General features: G+C 33.6%; 2 protein-coding genes across 2 annotated transcripts; both read left to right on the top strand.

Moving 5' to 3' along the window:
• Nucleotides 1–2,951: 2,951 nt before the first annotated feature.
• Nucleotides 2,952–8,406, top strand: LOC132559562 (sulfotransferase 1C3-like). The gene is made up of 5 exons (XM_060224192.1): nt 2,952–3,126; nt 4,081–4,392; nt 5,097–5,206; nt 7,344–7,530; nt 8,297–8,406. Exons 1-5 carry the CDS (start codon nt 2,952–2,954, stop codon nt 8,404–8,406), a joined length of 894 nt encoding a protein of 297 aa, XP_060080175.1.
• Nucleotides 8,407–11,499: 3,093 nt separating this feature from the next.
• Nucleotides 11,500–20,658, top strand: LOC132559548 (uncharacterized). Its single transcript, XM_060224177.1, has 7 exons — nt 11,500–11,602; nt 16,618–16,731; nt 18,696–18,809; nt 18,956–19,108; nt 19,514–19,719; nt 19,967–20,125; nt 20,470–20,658. Exons 1-7 carry the CDS (start codon nt 11,500–11,502, stop codon nt 20,656–20,658), a joined length of 1,038 nt encoding a protein of 345 aa, XP_060080160.1.

Below are 20,658 nucleotides of genomic sequence, written 5' to 3' on the forward strand. Positions count from 1 at the left end.
GGAAAATATATTCATTTTCGGCGTGTTTTAATTCACCTTCGGACACATCAACAGTATTTTTCTACTTTAACCTGGAATATCGACGTCATAACGCCAATCAGTATCCAGGCTAGATATGCACTTGAATGTCTACTCTGGATACTGATTGGCGTTATGAAAATGATGTTAAAATGATGCTAAAACAATAAAGTGTTTCCTTTGTTTCATATTGTTACTATTATTATTCTTTTTTAGAAGGACCTTAGAAATAAATCTAAATAATCGTGTTCTTTCTTTTATTAAAACGGTACAAGTTATAATATCGTGTTCATACTGTTGCAAATTTCCATTTAACGTTCTCCACCACTAAGTTTAATGTCAAAAGTTTTGAATACTCCACCATTAATGGAGTGTGTCTTTAAGTGAATTATCCTATAAGTAATGTCTGGAGTACATAGATGATATCATTGTCTTTGACAAACCATTTTATGTATAGTTGGATCGGAAACAAGACTTAAGGACACTGACCTCAAATAAAGTATCCATAGTTGGGATGTACTTTTTCCACTGGTCGTAAGATAATAGCCACCGCCAAAACATGGTCGGTTATTAAGAAAACGAAAGATAGAAGCTTCGTGATATTTAATTCTATATTAGACATATCATTGATACTTATACTGACAAATAAGGGATGGGGAAGTTCCCCCTGGTTCAGGACGATATAATAATTAGCTACTTCAGTACAACATTTTCTAAGGCAAAAAAGAAATACGGTTCAGCTCAATTACCATTGGTGTGGTCTCAATCAGACATTTTCGGTATAACGTATATGGGAGACAATTTCTGAAATAACCCGGAGGCTTGAGGTTCTTCCAACCGATGATATTAAAATAGAGCAATGTACCGGTCGCCTACATTTTAAGACCTATACCAATAATGCATAGAATATGACTGCCAAATAAAGCCATTAAATTTTGTCATAGGTGTCTAAGTTAAAATCATGAAAGGCAAAAAGATAATTGTCAGAAGTTCAAAATTATAATAGTTATTAGTCCGCCGTGATCAATGCAACCCTGTCGATGTGATTCTGGCAAATAATGACTACATGAAATAATGAAGAAGTTTGTTGAACGATTTTACTTTCATTTTACTGTTATATTGAAAAGTCATGCTTTTATTGCTATGAGTCAGCACGATCACTTGAAGACAAGTGGTTAACAAAATCAGTTCACATGAACTGGAAGTTTAATGATATGTAAATTTGTCACATTTATTTGACAGAGTATATAATTAATTTTAATTCTCAAATGCCAACTAAATAAAATATATCATCTTTGCTTACAATACATCATTATAAACAAAATGATATCACTACACGCCCATCTATAATGATATGGCGCTTTACTCTTGGAATTAGACAGTTGACCATTGCTAACTTTTGCTGATATATAAATTGTACACATTGCAAAACAAAGATAATTGTTTCACTGATCTCTCAGATGATACTAAAATGCTCATATACTCAAAACAACTAAAGAAATTCCCCTATTACAGCGTCCCGGAGTGAGTGGAAGACATCCTGAAGGATTTCCTAGAAATGGTCATCTACACAACACTACTACAGGGAAAACAAAATAGCTTCTCTACATTTACCAACAGTGTTCACCCACTGCCACCACTAAAACTTTTCACCAGAAAGTAACCAAAAGGGTTCTGCATTATTCGATTTTAACGATTGGGCTCAAAAGAAATGCCACCATTTTATTTATTTTATGTTGATGCAATCAGGAGATATTAAGTATGTTTTGAAACGTCTCCTCGTGTATAAATCATTAACTTGTGTCAGATCAACAAAAATAAGTGTCTACTCTCCAGTAGATTCATACAAACAGATACATTATCCCGTTCTATAATCATTCAACGCTTAAACTGATGTTCAATAGAAATTCAAACATACTTGCTCTCAGCTAACTATTTTGCTACTTTCAACTGTTGATAACGTAGAGTCCCCTTTGAAGTTGATGCTTCGTGTTAGGATGAAACCACGCTAATATCCACATAAAAATGGTTTACATACTTCTCTGTGAGGAATATTTGTCAAAAAATTGTTTATCGGTTCCTAGTGTATATGTCTAAAATTCATCAGCTTTTTGTCATTTTTAGTTATGATTGTTCACTAGCCTAGATCGACGTACATCGTGGAGCGACTTCGGATTTTACAATCAAGAAGTTAGGGTGTTGTCAGAAAGTTTATTTCAAATTAGATTTCTTTTATCCTTTTTCATATGGTTTTTGTTTTCAGTAAAGGTAGTATACAATTCTATGTGACGGTTGACTTTACGTTGTTACGGTATAGTAATTGTAAAAGAAAGACAAAGATGTACTATATAAATTTAATGTTTTGTTTGACTCTAATGTATCCAATTCTAAATTTGTATCAAAATGTGCTATTCACATATGTGTGTTTTGTACAATCTTTGATCCAGTGGATTGAAAATTTAACTCGTCATATTTCCTGACTTTCCAGAACTAATGTTTATGTTCGGCCTTTGATTTGCTCAATTAGTTGCAATTGTACTAAATCAATTGAATAGAATTCAATCGATATTATCACTCTTGAACTTCCACCAGTTACAATCACTTACGATATCTTCACTGAACAACAGTATCATATAGAATTGATATATTATTACCTTGATGTTATGCTATAACACGTTTCCAATTCTCATAATTATTGTAATTGCTCCAAGTGTATTCATGCACACACTTAGTTCGAGTTGATTTTCACTGGGCGACAATGATGTATATACTTTGCATATTTTCATGTCATTAATACGTTTATAACTATTCTACATATCTGAAGTTCTGCATAATATTCCAACGCCATTTACTAACTGCTGTCACCTTAGGACGTCAAAACGAAAAAACATCGAAAAACCTAGAGTTCCCATCTATACATGTATCCTATCGAGATGGAGTTTGTTGAAGTATGTAGTGAAGACAAAACAAATAAGTATAGTTTTAAGCGTTATAATGGTCGGCCCTTCCACATGATAACGCCAGGAAATGTCAGGGATCAACTCCAAAGGTTCGCAGAAATCCAATGTAGGGAGAATGATGTGCTATTATGTACATATCCCAGGTCTGGTAAGTGCTTGTTTTTGTACCATTTACATTAGCAGGGTTCGAGACATCGTGCTTTAACTGCATAACTTAACGACGATATCAACAGATATGTGTTCAAATATCAATTGTTGGTTGATGTGGTAAAGAGTAATAGTTGTAATGTGTTTTGTTTTAAAGACACATCCAATATCGTATATCTATAAATCCTTTAAATATTGTATATCAATACTGTTTTTTACGAATTCGAAATATAATTTATATTTTGTCAATTTCATCGTAAACCATTCAGATATTTTGAAATTAAAACCTATATATGTCACTTTTTCTATGTATCACCAAAGTATATCTTTGTTTGTTTTTCACGTCATCAAATGTATTTGATAAAATTCAATAATTAATTAGATCGACCAAAACGCAAAGCGTATATATATATATTCTAGATCAAAAGACCAAGGCAGAATAAACAACGAGAGATTGGTAGATAATCAAAAGGATGAAACAATTTCGATCGTTTTGAAATGAACACTTGACTCAAATTGTAAGGTTAAGCAAGGCTAGGAAGAAGAAAGCCATAATAACATAATAACAACATGTACACTTTTTTTTTAATTTATTATAATGATCAGGTTATAATATCTTAAGTCTATGTCCAATCTTTTCAAACACTGATATTTTGAAACAGCTACTGACGGTCACAGAATATAAATATTAGATCTGTCAGAACATTTTCTCCAAGCTGGTAGTATCAATAGAATAGAAATTCTCATAACACAACCAGTAGGAGGTTAAAGTGTGTCGATTCGATGGCTACAAACAAGCTTTATCAGACTTATAAACAGTATGAAGCATACGAACAGTGACGTGTGCAGTTTAAGAGACGGTAAGGAATTGACTGCACTATGTATACTAAAGTAGAAATAGTGACACACTAATTTCTGATATCTAATATTAGATATGATTATATATATTTTACAGGTACTCATTGGGTCTACAACACTGTGCAGATGCTAAGGTTAGGAACATTGACCTACTCAGGGACACCTATTGTGGCTGACTTCGAAGATCTAAAACTAATAGAACAGATCGCGACACCTAGAACATTTCTGACGCATTTCACCTTTCCATTGATCCCGACAGATGCAAAGAAGGGTGTTCCAAAGGTCATTTTTGTCTCGAGGAATCCGAAGGATGTGTTGGTGTCTTATTTTCATTTCCTTGACAACATGAGAAACACTGGATTTGAAGGCGATTTCAATTTTTTCGTGAAGTTCTTTTTGTCAGAAGAATGTAAGCAAACAACACCAAGGTTCAGTTTTGAAGTGTACTTTGTGACACTTCTGGGTGATGTCACTTTATAATCAATATCCATTCAAAACATGCTTCCTTTCAAGCATTCATATATTTGAAATGTCACCGATTTATTTATAACTTTGTACTACTCTGACATCAATTAGTAACACTTTCTTTTTGAATTGTCAGAATAGTATTGATTATTTCAAGCTAAAATGCACGAAAGGCGATATGACAAGACATGGGGTTTTAAGTTACCTTCTATGATTGTAAAGATAAAAGAATACTCCAGCCGGAATAAAACCTCTGAAAAAGTTTTTTTTTTTTTTTTGTCCTTGGTGCAGCTGTACAATTACGCTTCAATTGAACACACGAAAAATGATATTATTTGTTGATTATACTTATTCAGTCGCCTCAATCTAACACACTAAACGTACACGATGAAACCCGAAGATATTAATATTAATCTTCATTATATTTGCAATGAAGAGAATAATTATCAATAGAAGAATGTAAGCAAACACCACCATGGTTCAGTTTTCAAGTGTACTTTGTGACACTTCTGGGTGAGGTCACTTTTAAATAAATTTCCATTAAAAACATGTTTCCTTTCAAGCATTCATACATTTGAAATGTCACCGATTTATTTATAACTTTGTCCTACTCTGACAATAATTTTGTGCTGTGATTGTCTCCCTTAGATTTCACATCGGGTGCATCCTGGTTCACATATATGAAAGAATGGGCAGATGGTTTTAAGCAGCATCCAAAAATGCGTGTCCTGTCCATAGCATATGAGGATTTCAAGAAGGTATGTCATTAAACAGATATTAAAAGACATTAGACACTCAAGTCAAGTGAATATTATATAGAATTAGAAAAAGAAGAGCAATATAATGAGTTTAACTGCAATGTATAGGTGCTTCGTCCTTCCAGGTCTCAGCGAACCTAAAAGCCAAAATTGTTAGAATAGATGTTTATTTAAGAGGCAACTGTGAAAGATCTATAATGATCACAGTAAATCACAAAAAAAGTGTAGAAGTGCACTTGCACGAGAACTTACTAATTTCAGATTTTTTAATATTGAACGATTTTAAAATGAACATGAATATCATGTGTATATTCCACAATTTAAGTGACTTTAAACGTACATGATTAAACGTTTGCTTTATGTCACATGCTAATTCAATAATTTAGTTTTAACTATTTTTAAAAATAAATGAAACACTTAACACAAAACTGTGAGTTATGACAGGTAAAGGAAAAAAATAATCAAACGCGATATGGTGATTTAATTTCGAAAAGCGACATCTTTCCATTTTAAATTTGTAATCATGTTTGCGTCTCTTAGTAATAATAATAATATTTATTTTCCGTGTTATATGTTAAGACAAAGGTCCTCGTATTAGTAAAACATACAACATAATAGGTTAGTAAAAACAACAGATATCGGGGAAAAATAATAACACATTAGTATTTGATATAATACACACACACACACACACACACATACATACATACATACATACATACATACATACATACATACATTAACAATTTATAAAAATAGTAGCTGGGAAATTGTATGAAATTCAAGAAATTGATTTATTTTACACCGTAAAAGGAAGGAGTATCTAGTGGTACATTAAGAAGCATTCTGGCTTCTTGTCTCTGAGCCTTCAGGAGCTTATCCATTAAATTCCCAGAACACTCTGACAACACAGTATTATAATATATAAAATATGGGTAAATGTAAGCCTGAAAAAAATCTGACTTTTCCTTCCGTGGGTAGATATGGACTTATAAGACACAACAGGCCTAATCTTGTTTTGCCCAAAATAGATGAAATATGATATCTGACCATGGCAAGGAATCAGTAACAACACCAAGTAATCTATCTCTCACAACCTGTTCGTGAGCTTCGTTATACAAAGTAAACAGTTTCTACCTTTGATCTATTTGGAAGTAATACACATAATTTTATTTTATCAAATGTTTTTTTAATTTTACGATCATTTTATTTTCAACATACCATGTATGAACATTGTTTAAATCAGATTGTACTTTGATTTTGATCTAATCTAATGGTTTGACAGCAGCAGAAAAAGTAGAGTCGACTGCATACATATATGTATCAGCTTTCACATTTAATGACAAATCATTTATGAATACTAGAAACATCAAAGGACCTGAAATAGATCGTTGTGGGACACCACGAGTACCTTCACGTTTGCCAATATACGACTGAAGCCACAATAAGGAACTTATAAATTTTGTAAAGAGAGATAGTTTCTCAAATAAAACAGAATGGTCAACTAAATCGAAGACTTTTATAAGTCTAAGAATATGACTCCTGTAAAAAGTCAATCGATGTTCCTAGCTCAGCAGTTTACAATATTCAGCAGTGCGGTTTCACATGAATGTTTGTGACGGAAGCTAGAGAGAGACAAAACAATAAATCCATGAACTGTAAGATACCTGTACGACAAACAGAGAACATGTTTATCAAAAATTTTGGAAAGAACTGGTAAGATCGATATTGGCCAATAGTTTCAATAACATCCGTGCTTCCGTTTTTATTAATGAGGAAACTTTAGCCATTCTCCACTGTTTAGGGCATTTATCTGTCTTGAGACTAACATTCATTATATGGGTAAGAGATGGAGCTATTTCAGTATGAACAATTTAACAGCTTAGTGTTTATGCCATCAAATACCTTTAGCTTTAGCTTTATGGACACCTATATGTTTGAAAATATTATATGAATAATGAAATAACGCTGGTAAAATAAAATCGATATCAATTTTCATTTTCTGAAATGATATCAACTTTGATTTATATATGAAATAACGCTTAACTACATTTATAAGTAAATGTGCAATGGTTTCAATTAGATATATATCAATACCTATAAATCAAATCTAAGACTAGATGCTCTGGTTCTTTAGGACACGTTTGGCTCTATTGTAAAGTTAGCTGATTTCCTGGAGGTGCAGAAAGATCCGACATTTTTACGAGAAGTTGAAAAAAATGTCACTTTTGAACATCTGAAGGAAGGTCATTCGAAAATAACAGGAGAAATAGACAGATGGTCAGTGGTGGATAAGAACGGCAGGGTACCCATTTACAGGAAAGGTGAGACAAAACCTTAACGGTATACAGAAAGCGTGAAAAGAAGAAGATTTTCTGACATGTTGCTGATGCGCTTTTATACTACAGCTTGCTATCTACTTATCGGTTAGGTGTTAATATGTAAACACGAAATTATGTGAATGTCGGTTGATAATTAAAGCTGAATTAAGTTTGATCTTCTAATTATCCAGGCAGGAAGTAATGTCAGTGTCTGTCTCGAACACATTTTTTAAAATTTCGCCTCTGCCTGCAAATCATGTCTTTTGACAACGTTGCAACATTTTATCTATCTGTGTACAAAAAGTGCCATAATTTCTTTCAACACATTAGGAAGTACCTAGCAGGCGTCTTTCAAAATGCTTCAACAACCGGTGGACTGCCTCCAGCTTTAGGCATGACGATCTCTTCGACATCTCTTCTCCTTTTTAGACAGACCGCAATCTCATCATCTCACTGTCATTCGCATTGTGCATGTACCCTTTGCACTCACCTACCATTTTTATATAAGTGTCTAGCACTTAGGAAAGGGCTCTAAGGAGTAGAAATTCAGAAGTAAATTTAGGAAAGTCTAAATTTTTTCAATGAAATGTGAAAACAAAAAACACACCATTTATTGTGCAACTTATTCCTGATGTCTCTTTCTTTTTCGTATGCAGCTTATATATTTTCTTTTTATATTAAGGGATCATATTTAATTTGAATGTAGATATATATCCTATGGTTGATTATTTAAACAAAGTTTTCATTTTATCGATTTCTTATCTTTAAGGTAAAGTTGGTGATTGGAAGAACATGTTCACTGTGGCACAGAACGAATACTTCGACGCCGTGTATCTGGAGAAAATGGCAGGATATGAATTTGCGTTTGAGTACGAATAACTATTAAGTACAGTAGTGTATCAAAAAGGAACAATATTCGCTTAGAGAATTTTTTGAGCTTGATTAAAACTTCGTTTTCGCCCAGTGTTTTATTCGATATTGAAAATATAGGCTTTTGTTTGAGCCTAGAATTTATGTGTAGCCAGGTGTTTATGTGTACATCCATCAACTTGTATGTAGTGGGCATAGTAGTGTGACGTCATTAAATTGTTTTGTGTGTCAAGTCTTTGTTCTGCTCCATAAATATTTCATAACCGTGTTATTCTGTCAAGGAATATGGAATTGGAGTGAACAGTATACGCTTGAGCGGCGACACTTGCAAGGACATTTTACTCGAACATTACCATATCACCTATACATAAAGACATGCCTTGCAACCTTTGGTCATTTACCGATGCCTAGCGAAAGGACCACGGGATATTTCTATGTGATATAAATTAAAATTGACATAGATATATTTAAGCAGTAAACGATAGGGGATATTGATTGTGCATTACTTTGGAGACAGCTGTTGCCGGTAGGTGCACTTGTATTGTGTATATATTATCTGCTCATTTGCATGTGATATTCAATAGTCTACTGTTGTAATCAATCGTGAGCTTTATTACAGTTAGTTTGATTGTGTTATATTGTGCTGTAGGGTATTTGACTCATCGTTTTATCTAATTTTTTTTTAAAAAACCCGTAAACAAGATTCTGGGTGTTGGTTTGATATCACATGACCTTCAGAGGGTTTCGTTTACAAAACGTACAAAGGAACGAAATGATAAGATTTTGTCTTTTCTTCTTATTCTTAGAATTTTGACAAACCAATCTCGCTCATCTTTTTATATAGGCCCAAACCTTGCAAGATTTTACTAATGCTGTAATTTTGCTTGTGCTACACTACAGGTAACTTTAGATGCGATGTGAAAGGAAAGAATTTCTCGTCTCAATGCATAATCGTGCCTCCTTACAAATGATAATATAATTACCTATCCATTAATTTTTTTTAAAAAGTAAACACGCTTGAGGAGTTTACATTTTGCGTGATTGATACTAAGGATGAACAGTTGTGGATTATGGGTAACAGTTTAGCTTTGAATGTTTGAAAATAGACATGGAGTTGGAGTTATTACAGAAAGAATTTCCAGACTTTGGACCTCAATTACGACAGACAGACTTTGTCCTGGAGGAGGGTTATACATTTATAAACCACGGTTATAAAGGTGCTGTTCCCAAGTCAGTAATTAGAGCTCAGCAAAGGTGAGTAAGATATATCTCATATGTATCATATGTAAGAAAACAAAAGTAAAAAAAATGTTAAACGCCAAGAGAAAACACATTCCATAAGAGTCAGCGTAGTGTTTATTACCTTGATATATGTTTACAGCCTAGGAGTACTGCCTTCTAGGTGGTAATCAGTAGTAAGAACGCTGTTGTACTTGTGATTTCATAAGGTGAAATTAATATTTTCTAGGGATTCTAAATTCCAATGTATTCGAAATTATCCACCTTATTTTGGTTATTATTAGTATTGACCTGGTCATCATTTAAATCTTCTGTATCCTATGAACAAATGGCTGTTTCGATGTAGCGACATTACACACTAGGAGTTTGAAATAAATACTGTGAACTTAAGCCCTAGGTGCTGACGGGTTTAATTAATGTCCTGTAACTTTCAAACGGAAATACCATTCATATGTCAGAGTGTTTTCTTCTTTTTGATTAATATCATTCAAGGTTTTTTAAAAAAAAATCTTTTGATTTGGGGAACGTTCAAACCACCGTGTACATCAATACAAACTTTATGGTTAGATATCTATCATTAACAGTCCGTCACACGTTGGTTAACCATAAACGTATGTTTAAATCCAATTTGTAAGACATGTGCAACTGGTGTTTTGCGATGTCATTATTTTTTGTAATCAAACAATTCCTCATTTAGAACTTGACCGAGATATACCGGTAGACTATTGTCTTCGGAGTGTGACGTGCACTTGTTTTCGTCGCGATCACATATATGTTCAGTGTCTAAAGTGCAAAACATACCGAGATTCAAATAAAACATTACTGATATTTTATTGCATACAACCAATTAGGATGATTTTTTGTCCGTTATAAAGGGCCTTCGTCGTCCACCGGCCGAAGGGATTATCGATACACCTAAATTGACACCGTCGCTCTCGATTTAGATTTATAAATTTGTAATTTTTTATGTTCTATGTATGTGATGTAATTTATGTAATATTTGTGTTTTAATAAATTGGTAGGTTGTCGCGAAAATTTGACAATTCGCTTGTCCGTAGTGTTGCTATTACTTCATTGATGTATATATATTAATATCATGTAAAGCTGGTCATTGGAAGGATATGCAGCATATAATGAATACATTGTTACATGTTTCATTTAGATTTAAAGCTGCAATTCATAAGATTTTCTGGGTAGCAAAACAAATAAAACTAACCATCCAGTTTTGTGTAAAAACGTATAGCATTTTTTTTCTAACGAATACGTCTACAAAGTCCCATTAACCTATTCTAGCATGTTCACGTAAAATTAGACTCATTCATGATATCGTTAAAGGACATGTTGTAAATAAAGATCTTCTCTAGCATGCCTTATATGTATAGTATCATATTCTACGTACACGTCAACAATTTTAGTGCATTTCATTTTCATCGACATAAAGATTACGTTATATGGTATTTACGGGATCAATTCACATTGATCCGTTTGTCTTGCTGATGAGTAAAATACAATGAATAGAATACTGCCCATTCTACATATAATTTAGATTCGACCTTTCACAGAACTGTAATTCAAAAAGTACATATTTGCCTGTAATTTCTGCAGGTAGAATGCATACGTCTGGGAAAAAAGCATTCCCATCTGATGCAAAATAGATAATTCAATATGATAAACGCGTTTTTTCCAAATATAACCTATATTTTACTTTGAACTTCTCGATCATTCACTGACAACTGTTTACTTATTCTTCTTCTCCACCAAGCGTGTACTAAACTTGGTGGACACTTGGTATATGTATATTTATGTCTGCTTTTTACATACAGGTTCCAAGATGAGATGAGAAGACAGCCTTCCAATTTCTTTATGAGGAAGAAGCTATCTGAGTGGGAAAAAGGTCGGGACTCCGTGGCAGATTTTCTAAAATCTGACTCAGAAGACATTGTCCTTGTTCCAAATGTCACAACAGGTAAAATTATAATCACAATACTGTAATAAACTGTCAAGTTTTTTTTTTTTTTTTTTTTTTTTGGGGGGGGGGTATATATTCTCGATTTCTCCGAGGATTATCTTTATGTATGAATGTACAAGAATGTAAAATAATAGATTTAAGTTGCTATACACATTAAACCATTTAATCTGTAATCCAATAAGTCTTCTTCGTCCTAGCATCTGATTGGTCATGTCAGTGCTTGTCTACATCGTACAGTACCATACCTAATGCCCTGAAAATGATGGTTAATAGCGAAATCAACATTGAGGTTTGTCTTAAACTTATTGACTTTTGGATGAAAAGGCTTACTGGTTTCCAAATGTATGAAATATCCTAAATAGTACAGGATACTGGCTACGTGGGTAAATATCCCAAAGTTCTCTGTCCAGTAGGACACTGGCAACTTTAATCCTTCATAGTTACCATTGTATTGTTAACTTCTCTTGTTGTAATTCTGTATTCAAAAAGAAATCATATATGAAGAAAATACTAGTTTATGATAGAGCAGATTTTGATAAAATGAATAGTGTTGATTGGGAATTACTGATAGAAAATCATAATTGTGAGGAATTTAATAGTACTTTAACAGAAACCATTATCAAACAAACAATATTATGTGTACCATGTAAACTTATAACGGTCCGACCTAATGATAAACCCTGGATGAGAAATAATATCAAACTGAAAATTAGACAGAGAAATAGAATACATGCAGACTGGGCTAACTTTAGACAAATTAGAATGAGGTAGTGGATCTTGTTAGGGAAGCTAAAAGTAAACATATTTGATCAAATTAGATGAATCTCTCCAAGACAATTCTATTCCTGCTAACAAGTGGTGGACAATTGCTAAGTCAATAATGAACTCTAATAATGTTTCTACATCTTTACCACCTCTATATGTAAATGATCAGTACGTCCATCATCCATTTGATAAGGCTGTGTGTCTAAATAATTATTTCATTTCGATTTCAATAACATCTGAAAATCTGGATCCTCTACCTCAACCTGATAGTAACTTCCCTTTTAAACTAGAAAATATTACCATTTCTGAGCAGGACATTAAAGATCAACTTCTCTTACTTAATGACAGAAAACCACCTGGTCCTGACAATATGATACCTAAAATAATAAAAAGATTAACCCCCTCATTAGTACGCCCTCTTACTCTTCTATGTAATAAAACTTTTGAAACAGGTACTATACCAGCATCTTGGAAATCAGCTGATGTTAATGCTATTTATAAAGGGAAAGGCTCTGAAAATGATGTATCTAATTATAGGCCCATATCTATCACATCTTGTTTTAGTAAAATTATTGAAAAAGTAGTTTTTAAATATATGTTTAATTACCTAAAAGATTGTGAAGTAATTACTAAGCATCAATCAGGCTTTTGACCAAAAGACTCTACTGTAAATCAATTACTGGAAATATATGAAACTATTATAAGTAATTTGGATAAAAATAATGAAATTAGATTTGTATTTTGTGATGTTAGCAAAGCGTTCGATAGAGTTTGGCATGAAGGCCTAATTTTTAAATTAGAATCATATGGTATAAGTGGCATGTTTTGAATTTGAAATTGCACAGAAATTAACCCATGACTTAAGCAATCTAAATATATGGGCTAACAGATGGGATATCAAGTTTAATCATCAGAAAACAGAATCTTTACTTTTCTCAAGAAAAAGGGAACAAATTAATCCTGATATATTGTTTACAGGTGATTCAGTCAGCTCTGTCAAGATTCATAAACATTTAGGTTTAACTTTTAGTAGTGAGGGTAAATGGTCTCACCATATCACTAATATATACAATAAAGCCTACAAGAGAGTAAATATTTTGAGATTACTTAAAAAAAAGTAGACAGGAAAAGCCTAACAACTATATGCGCTTCCTTTATTAGACCAATTTTAGAGTATGGGGATGTCATCTGGGATAATTCTACAAATCAGGAAAAAAACTTATTAGAATCAGTTCAATTAGAAGCACTTAGGATAATTACTGGGTTAAGAAGGGGGACATCTCATTATAAACTCTATGCAGAAACTGGAATTGAAACTCTTAGTAATAGTCGAAGCCAACATAAACTTCTTATTTAGAAAGTTACAGAAATAGTTATTTCCCATCAACTCTAAGTGATTTTAATATGCTCCAACCTGACTTAGTAAACATTAATTCAAAACAGAAATTTAAGAAAGTTATAAACCCCAATGTAAATAATCAAACAGGTGCCATCAAAACTTTTTAAATACACAGGACCTAGAAAATATAATGTTATTATGCCAGCTTAGAAACAATGCTAGTAACTTCAACTCTGATTTATTTAATGACCATTTGCTTGATACTTCACGATGTATATGTAGTCATGAAACTGAAAATGCTCAGCACTACCTACTTGAATGCCCATTATACACTGACTATAGAAACCGGTTAATTCAAAATATAGCTGAAATAGACATACACCTAGATCATGACCACTTAAACATTGAAACTCTTTTGAATGGTTGTAAGGTATGTAATGCTGACATCAATTTAGCCTTACTTCATATAGTATTTGAGTATTTCCATCTTACTAATAGATTTAATGTACATTTCTCCATTTAATCTTTATCTACGGATCACTGAAATAATACCTGATGTATGTAAATCACCAATATCAAGCATTTTAATAGCATTTCTGACTGAAATTGATGAGCATTTTGAAAGTATTTTTTGAATGTATTCTTTAAATTCATGATTACTACTTATACTTATGTAGCAGTAACTAATTTGTTAACTTATTATATACTATGTTAAGAGGACCAACTCCAATATAGATGAAAAAAACTGAAATACCATTTTATGAACCTCTCAAACTTAACCATGATCTTACCTATCAACATAGAAAATGCAGAATTGTTGATAAGTTATTATGCATATCCTTGGGTGGATGGTCGAGGTGTTTACCTGGATTCTTGCATGGTAAATCATTAGTAAACCTGTATTATTTCAACTTATTTATAATCCTATGAAAAATAATCTGACATAATGAACTACTTCACGTTCCACAATAAATTGGAGTTACCTCCCTTTACCTATTATATCCTAATTTAATATGTCCATTATTTTACTCACTGGTTTTTCTTGCAGATAAATGTAATGTATTTATGTATTAATTCTGGAAAGGACTGATATAGGCTCAGCCTGTTGTCCAATCCGTTTAACATATGGAATGTTAATAAAATTTTGTTTAAATTGATTAATGGCGTTGGAGCTGTCATGCTGGATCAAAACATTGTACTTCACACTGCTCTTCTAACTCGAGTGGATCTGTCATCGCACACTGTCTCGTTAGTGCCGATAGATCCAGATCTCGTCGTCATCAACACTGAGATGTTCAATTTATGTAGACAGCTGTCAATGATATTTGGTATGTGCCACATGATATTGTATGAAGGTAGTCTATATCTAACAATTATCCTCAGTAACATATAGTTTGACAAATAGTGACTTGGCCCTTCTGGTAAGATCTGCCTCTTCTTTTCACACGCTATCCTTTGCGTCTCGCTCTTGTGTTTTTATGCGTATATAACCTCGCATTTCATTACTACATGCTATTACTATTGTAACTAGTGCCTCGATGACACCAATAAAATAGTTGGAGGCACGTGGTGTTTTGAAAAACAACCCTTCTTTGAATCGTCCGTGATATGACGCCATTACCCATCTCTCAACGTAAGTTTGTATGTCGTCTGCCCACGTTTTAGATAAGACGTTTTATTTGTTGTCAAACCACGTGATTCCAAATCTGTCAAAACATCCCTAAATCCTCGATCAACAAAGACGTTGTTGTCTTTCTCCAACCAGGAGAGACTATCCGAAATTTGCCTTTGTAATCGTCACATCATTATCGCTTCTAGGAAAAGGTCCTATTGTGTCCAGAATGTAACCATAAGGTAGGGCTATGCCAATGAAGATCAAATAGTTCCGCTTCTTCTGACCACAGTACGAAATTCACCGAAGCTTGTGATCAAAACTCTTAGGAATAAAGATATATATACCGTCAAGTATGACAGTCGCCCGCAGGCCAAGAAAAGCTTCTGAGTGTTGTGCTACAAAATATTTTTTGTAATATGTTCACACCCAAAGAAGAAAGTAACAATGATTATTTCTACTCCTATTTCTGTGGAATGTAATGTTTTCGATATATTGTAATTGACATGTTAAAAAGAGTTGAACACTGTTTCTATGATATGTCCGAGTGTAAATATCAGTGCCAATAGAGGATGAACAACAAGAAAGAATTTTTAGAAACCTGTTTTGTCCAACCAGTTCATGCTTTACAATCTGCATCAGCTAGAGAGGAGAAACGCAGAGTAAAAGAAGGCTCCAGTTTTGATAGCAAATGTGATATCTCCAAAAGAGCATCGATGATTTCGTTACACCCTAAAGGTATCTGGGAAGTCAACATTTCTGTTTCATCAGATCGGATTTCAACGTTAGGGTTAAGATCTGTGGGTGATGTGAACAAATACGTGAGGACCAATGACACCACAGCAGTTGGTGTTTTGCGCGCTTGGGCAATGTGGTTGAGTTTTGATTGAATCTCTTCATACATAGTATGCATTTTGCGTGGGACGATTTACCATGATATAGATCATAGATAATATAGATATTAGGAAAGGCATATATGTACATGAAGTTTTGAAGTGACACTGAATGGTCTTCTATGCCCCCTTTCGTTTCTTGATAGTCATTGGGGCGATACACATTAAAGTAAAAAAAAATCTTCAGATCTTTCAGCAGGGTTAGGGTTAGAGATAAAGCTATCTATATGCTAAATAATTTTGAATGGATTGAATATGGAAGACATTCACGTTTAAAGCACGTATTGGTTTCGCTCCCATCTAAAGCCAGTTTTCAGTGACAATGCCAAAGCAGAAAGTGTATTTTAATTTTAGGTTACATTAAAACATTATCATGTTCTAGCAACTAATATTTTTATTACAGGTATTCATTCCATTTTGATGTCAATTCCGTTAAAGTGTGGAGACGCCATCCTTGTCACCAACCAGGCATTTCAGGCCACCAACAACTCTTGCGCACAGATTTTGCATCATAAAGGTCAGTGTTTTTATAACGATGCACGATTGTCTTGCACAACTTATTAAATATTCAAAACCTGTATGTGATATTAATAGGACAACTTTTCGTCAAAGAGTTCAAGCAGCACTTATTTATTTCCACGATGCTAAATGAAATTATACGTATCATATGTATATACTTTGAAATATTTCTTAATATACAAGCATTCAAATAGAATATCATCAGTTCATTAAACTTGGACAGTACATTAACAAAAGAAATACTTACACGAAGACTCCCAACAACGTACAAGGAGTATAGGACCGGGTGTTCCGGAAGAGTAAGCGCCTTCTGCTTTATCGACGACACCCGCCATGTAAATCTTTGTCAATCCCAATAACTAATGCCACGTTCTCAAATGAGAACAAGATGTACAACAACGAAACCAAAAGGCAAACTAACAAGCATCAAACAAATACATTTTCATATCGTATAAAGAACTATAATATTTCTGTAATTTACAGGTAAATACACTAAACTTCTTTAATAACGGCGACATTCTTTTCAGTTTCTAATAAGAATGAGAAAAAGATGTCAATTTCCCCCTTCTTCGTCTGAAGCAACGTGTCAACAACTGAAGAAATTACACTATTGTTCGTCAATTCAAGTAATTAAATCAATAATTCTGTAACTGAAAATCATCATTCATTTCTTCCACTCGTTTCATAACAATATTAAATTTTCATTTTACGACAGATTTTGTCTTCCTCCCTTTTTGAAAAAGCGCATAATTAGTACGGCTTCTGCATAACTGTATAACTTAATAAAGATGGAATGTGACTCTAGTGACACAATTACATCTTATACAGTAAAACTCACTTGTGTCGAACACGCATGAGTCGAATACATCGGATGAGTCGAACGTTTCGTTAGGTCCCGATTTTTTCTCCTCTATATCAAACACGGATGAATCGAACACTGTTGAATCGAATACTGTGGTTGTGTCGAATATATTTTGCAGTCCGTCCCTTCTAAATCGTACAAAAATTCCATGTTTGTGTCGAACATTCAGACGCCACGTTGTCTCAGGTAAAACTTCCTGGTCGGTAACGAGGGTGATCGGTGACCTATATGCACAATGTAATGTCAGGGTACCCAGGTGCACAGGTAAATATCTCGTTTAACCAAGAACTACGCGATCAAACAACCATTGAAATAAAACATCTCATGTTTACTTTTTGCCCGTAAGTTGTTATTTTATTTGAGTGAAAAGTCGGGATGTGTCATTCATTCCACACTCTCAATCATGAGTTCAAATGAGCAATCTAATGAGGGACCCAAGTCATCTGGGGGGATTACTGGATCTACTTTTAGACTTCGATGGAGAATATTTGTCTCAACGATACAAATGCTATAAATGTGAGCACAATATGTGTACATGTATTTTTAAGTATTGTTTGCACGAAGTACCCAGTGTAATCCACGTGTTTGTGACAATGATGATTACAGTAACTGTCATTGACCTACGATTTATTTGTATTTCAATAAAAGATAATTGTTATTATAAAATATAGATGTTGTCTTGTTCTTTTCATTAACACCTTGCTATATAAATAGGGTCAGTTTAAATATACGAAGTCTCGATTACAAACGATAGACAAAAACACTGTTGAGTCAAACCATCGGATAAGTCGAATATTTTACTTGATCCCATCGACTTCGACTTATCCGAGGTTTACTGTATGTAGAATCAATAAAAGGTTTCTTTTTAGTCGTGCTTCTCTCTTGAAAAAATATATTATAATTGAAATTTTATTGTTGTGAACAAAATGGCGTGCAAGTCCATTTATGCAGAGGAATTTGAGGACATGTGTTATGGGCTCTGATACAATTGTAGCGTCATTGTTATCAATGAGATATTCATAACTCATAATAGAAAACTGCATTATTATTTAGAGTATTACTGAATGTGCCATTGAATATTGATCATGTTTACAACTCAGGTGTGCAGACTAAGGTAGTTAACATTACTCTACCTATCCAGGATACAGCCCAAGTGCTCAACATGTACAGAGAGGCGCTGGACAATGATCAAAACATCCAGGCTGTCGTCATAGGTACGATCAACGCCTTTGTGCCCTACTCTTTGATAATCAACTTCTGTTTTCTGTGATATCAACAACGGCTACTCCTCTCATTATTTGCAATTGCACTGGCCCACTGACTACGTAAGATCACATAGGTACTTTACATGTGTTTTCAGATTACATATCTTGTGCATGTGCAATACAGCTTCCGGTAACAGAGATCGTACAGTTATGTCAACAGTACAATACTATAACCGTTATAGACTGCGCCCATGCTCCTGGACAAATTCCACTGAAACTTGAAGATATGGAAGCTGACTTTCTTACAGGTATTAAGTCACGTGTTCGGTCTACTAAAAGTTGTCATAAAACAGAGGTTTATTTTTAGGAAAATGCTTCTAGTCGTCATCATAAGTTCACTTGCAAATAAACCTAACTGTTATTTAATATATTATATCTATTAATGCTTAATTCTTTCTTCTTTTAATAATTATCGATACATGATGCTATTGACATTTTAATTTTGAAATTGTTCAGAATGAAGAGGCAAATGACAACACAGATTCTTGCATAAACTGACAGTAAGATCAAATATTTTGCAAGTTTGAAATTCTGCGTACATCAGTTTTGGTGTCTGCAATGATTATATATAAAACATTTCTCCATTTCAGTGTATACTCAAATACTACAGTTTGATATATATGACATTGCCATAGCAACGATTTTCGTTTCAGGAAATTTCCATAAATGGATGTTTGCTCCATGGGGGTGTGCCTTTGTGTGGAAGAATAAAAAGGTCACTTTCCCATTGAGATCGCTCACGAGTTCCTCTTCAAAAGATGATCTTGAACTACAATTTTGTCTACAAGGCACAAGGGACGACAGCTGTTACAACTCTTTGTCTGCCGCTGTAGAGTACATTAAGAACAAAGGAGGCCATGTGAGTTAACAATACCGTTATGAGGGATTATCATTTGATGAGAATAACCTGTGTGGAATACGAATGGTGAATTATTAATTCATTTCTTCTATCAAAATAATATGTTTTTCTGATATTGATTTTAATATGGTCTCATCAACACAAAAAAAATTGCAAGTAGCATTGGGTTGATACTCACATGAAAGCTATTTTCCTTATTTAGTTGTTTATATTCATTGATTGTATGTATCTATTTCCTCTTCTACAGGAGCGAATATCGGAATACAACAAAAGACTTTTAGAAATGGCGTCAAACTATTTAGTATCGTTGTGGCAGACGTGTAAACTACCAATTCCGTCCTCCATGGAGCCGCCATTTCTCAGAATGATACGTCTCCCAAAAATCGATAACTTCGGGACCTCGCAGGTATATAATGATGCATTTATATTACTATACGTTATCACTTAGGGCTTTCGTTAATATGCTTAATGTGTTTAGTAAGTCTTGAATATCAAATGCAAGCTCATTGGCTTTTTAATGTTTCATTGTTGTTATCATGTGTTAAAGTATTCACTAGTCGATGCTGATAAACACATCTGTTAATTGTATAAAGTAAACAGTATTTTACGAAACAAAGTTAGTTTAAAATATTTAATTTGATTTCAATTCTATGAACATGAATTTTTCACGGAAACGAAAATTGATTTTGCTATGTGTAATACCGATGTATTCAATTGTGTTTTGATGGAGTACTTTAATTTTGTAATTAGGAAGATGCTAATTTACTGATGGACCAAATGTATAATGACCACCATATAGACGTCTGTCTGAAGTCCGTTAACAGCCATCTGTACGTTCGTCTGTCAGTCCATATCTACAACTGTCTGGATGATTATAAGAAATTTGGAGAGTTGATTATGTCACTGGCGGTGAATGGGAGAACTAAGAATCTAGGATAG

This window comes from Ylistrum balloti, unplaced genomic scaffold (assembly GCF_031769215.1).
Source record: "Ylistrum balloti isolate Yb309-2 unplaced genomic scaffold, AGI_CSIRO_Ybal_v1 Utg370932, whole genome shotgun sequence".
NCBI lineage: Eukaryota > Metazoa > Mollusca > Bivalvia > Pectinida > Pectinidae > Ylistrum > Ylistrum balloti.

What these genes read in the sequence shown, in the direction of transcription:
- LOC132559562 (XM_060224192.1), top strand. Translation starts at nt 2,952, where the DNA reads ATGGAGTTTGTTGAAGTATGTAGTGAAGACAAAACAAATAAGTATAGT. An exon ending in ATGTACATATCCCAGGTCTG is followed by an intron (nt 3,127 to 4,080) that starts GTAAGTGCTTGT and finishes TATATTTTACAG; the next exon opens with GTACTCATTGGGTCTACAAC. An exon ending in GTTCTTTTTGTCAGAAGAAT is followed by an intron (nt 4,393 to 5,096) that starts GTAAGCAAACAA and finishes TGTCTCCCTTAG; the next exon opens with ATTTCACATCGGGTGCATCC.
- LOC132559548 (XM_060224177.1), top strand. Translation starts at nt 11,500, where the DNA reads ATGAGGAAGAAGCTATCTGAGTGGGAAAAAGGTCGGGACTCCGTGGCA. An exon ending in ACAGATTTTGCATCATAAAG is followed by an intron (nt 16,732 to 18,695) that starts GTCAGTGTTTTT and finishes TTTACAACTCAG; the next exon opens with GTGTGCAGACTAAGGTAGTT. An exon ending in GGAAGCTGACTTTCTTACAG is followed by an intron (nt 19,109 to 19,513) that starts GTATTAAGTCAC and finishes TTTTCGTTTCAG; the next exon opens with GAAATTTCCATAAATGGATG.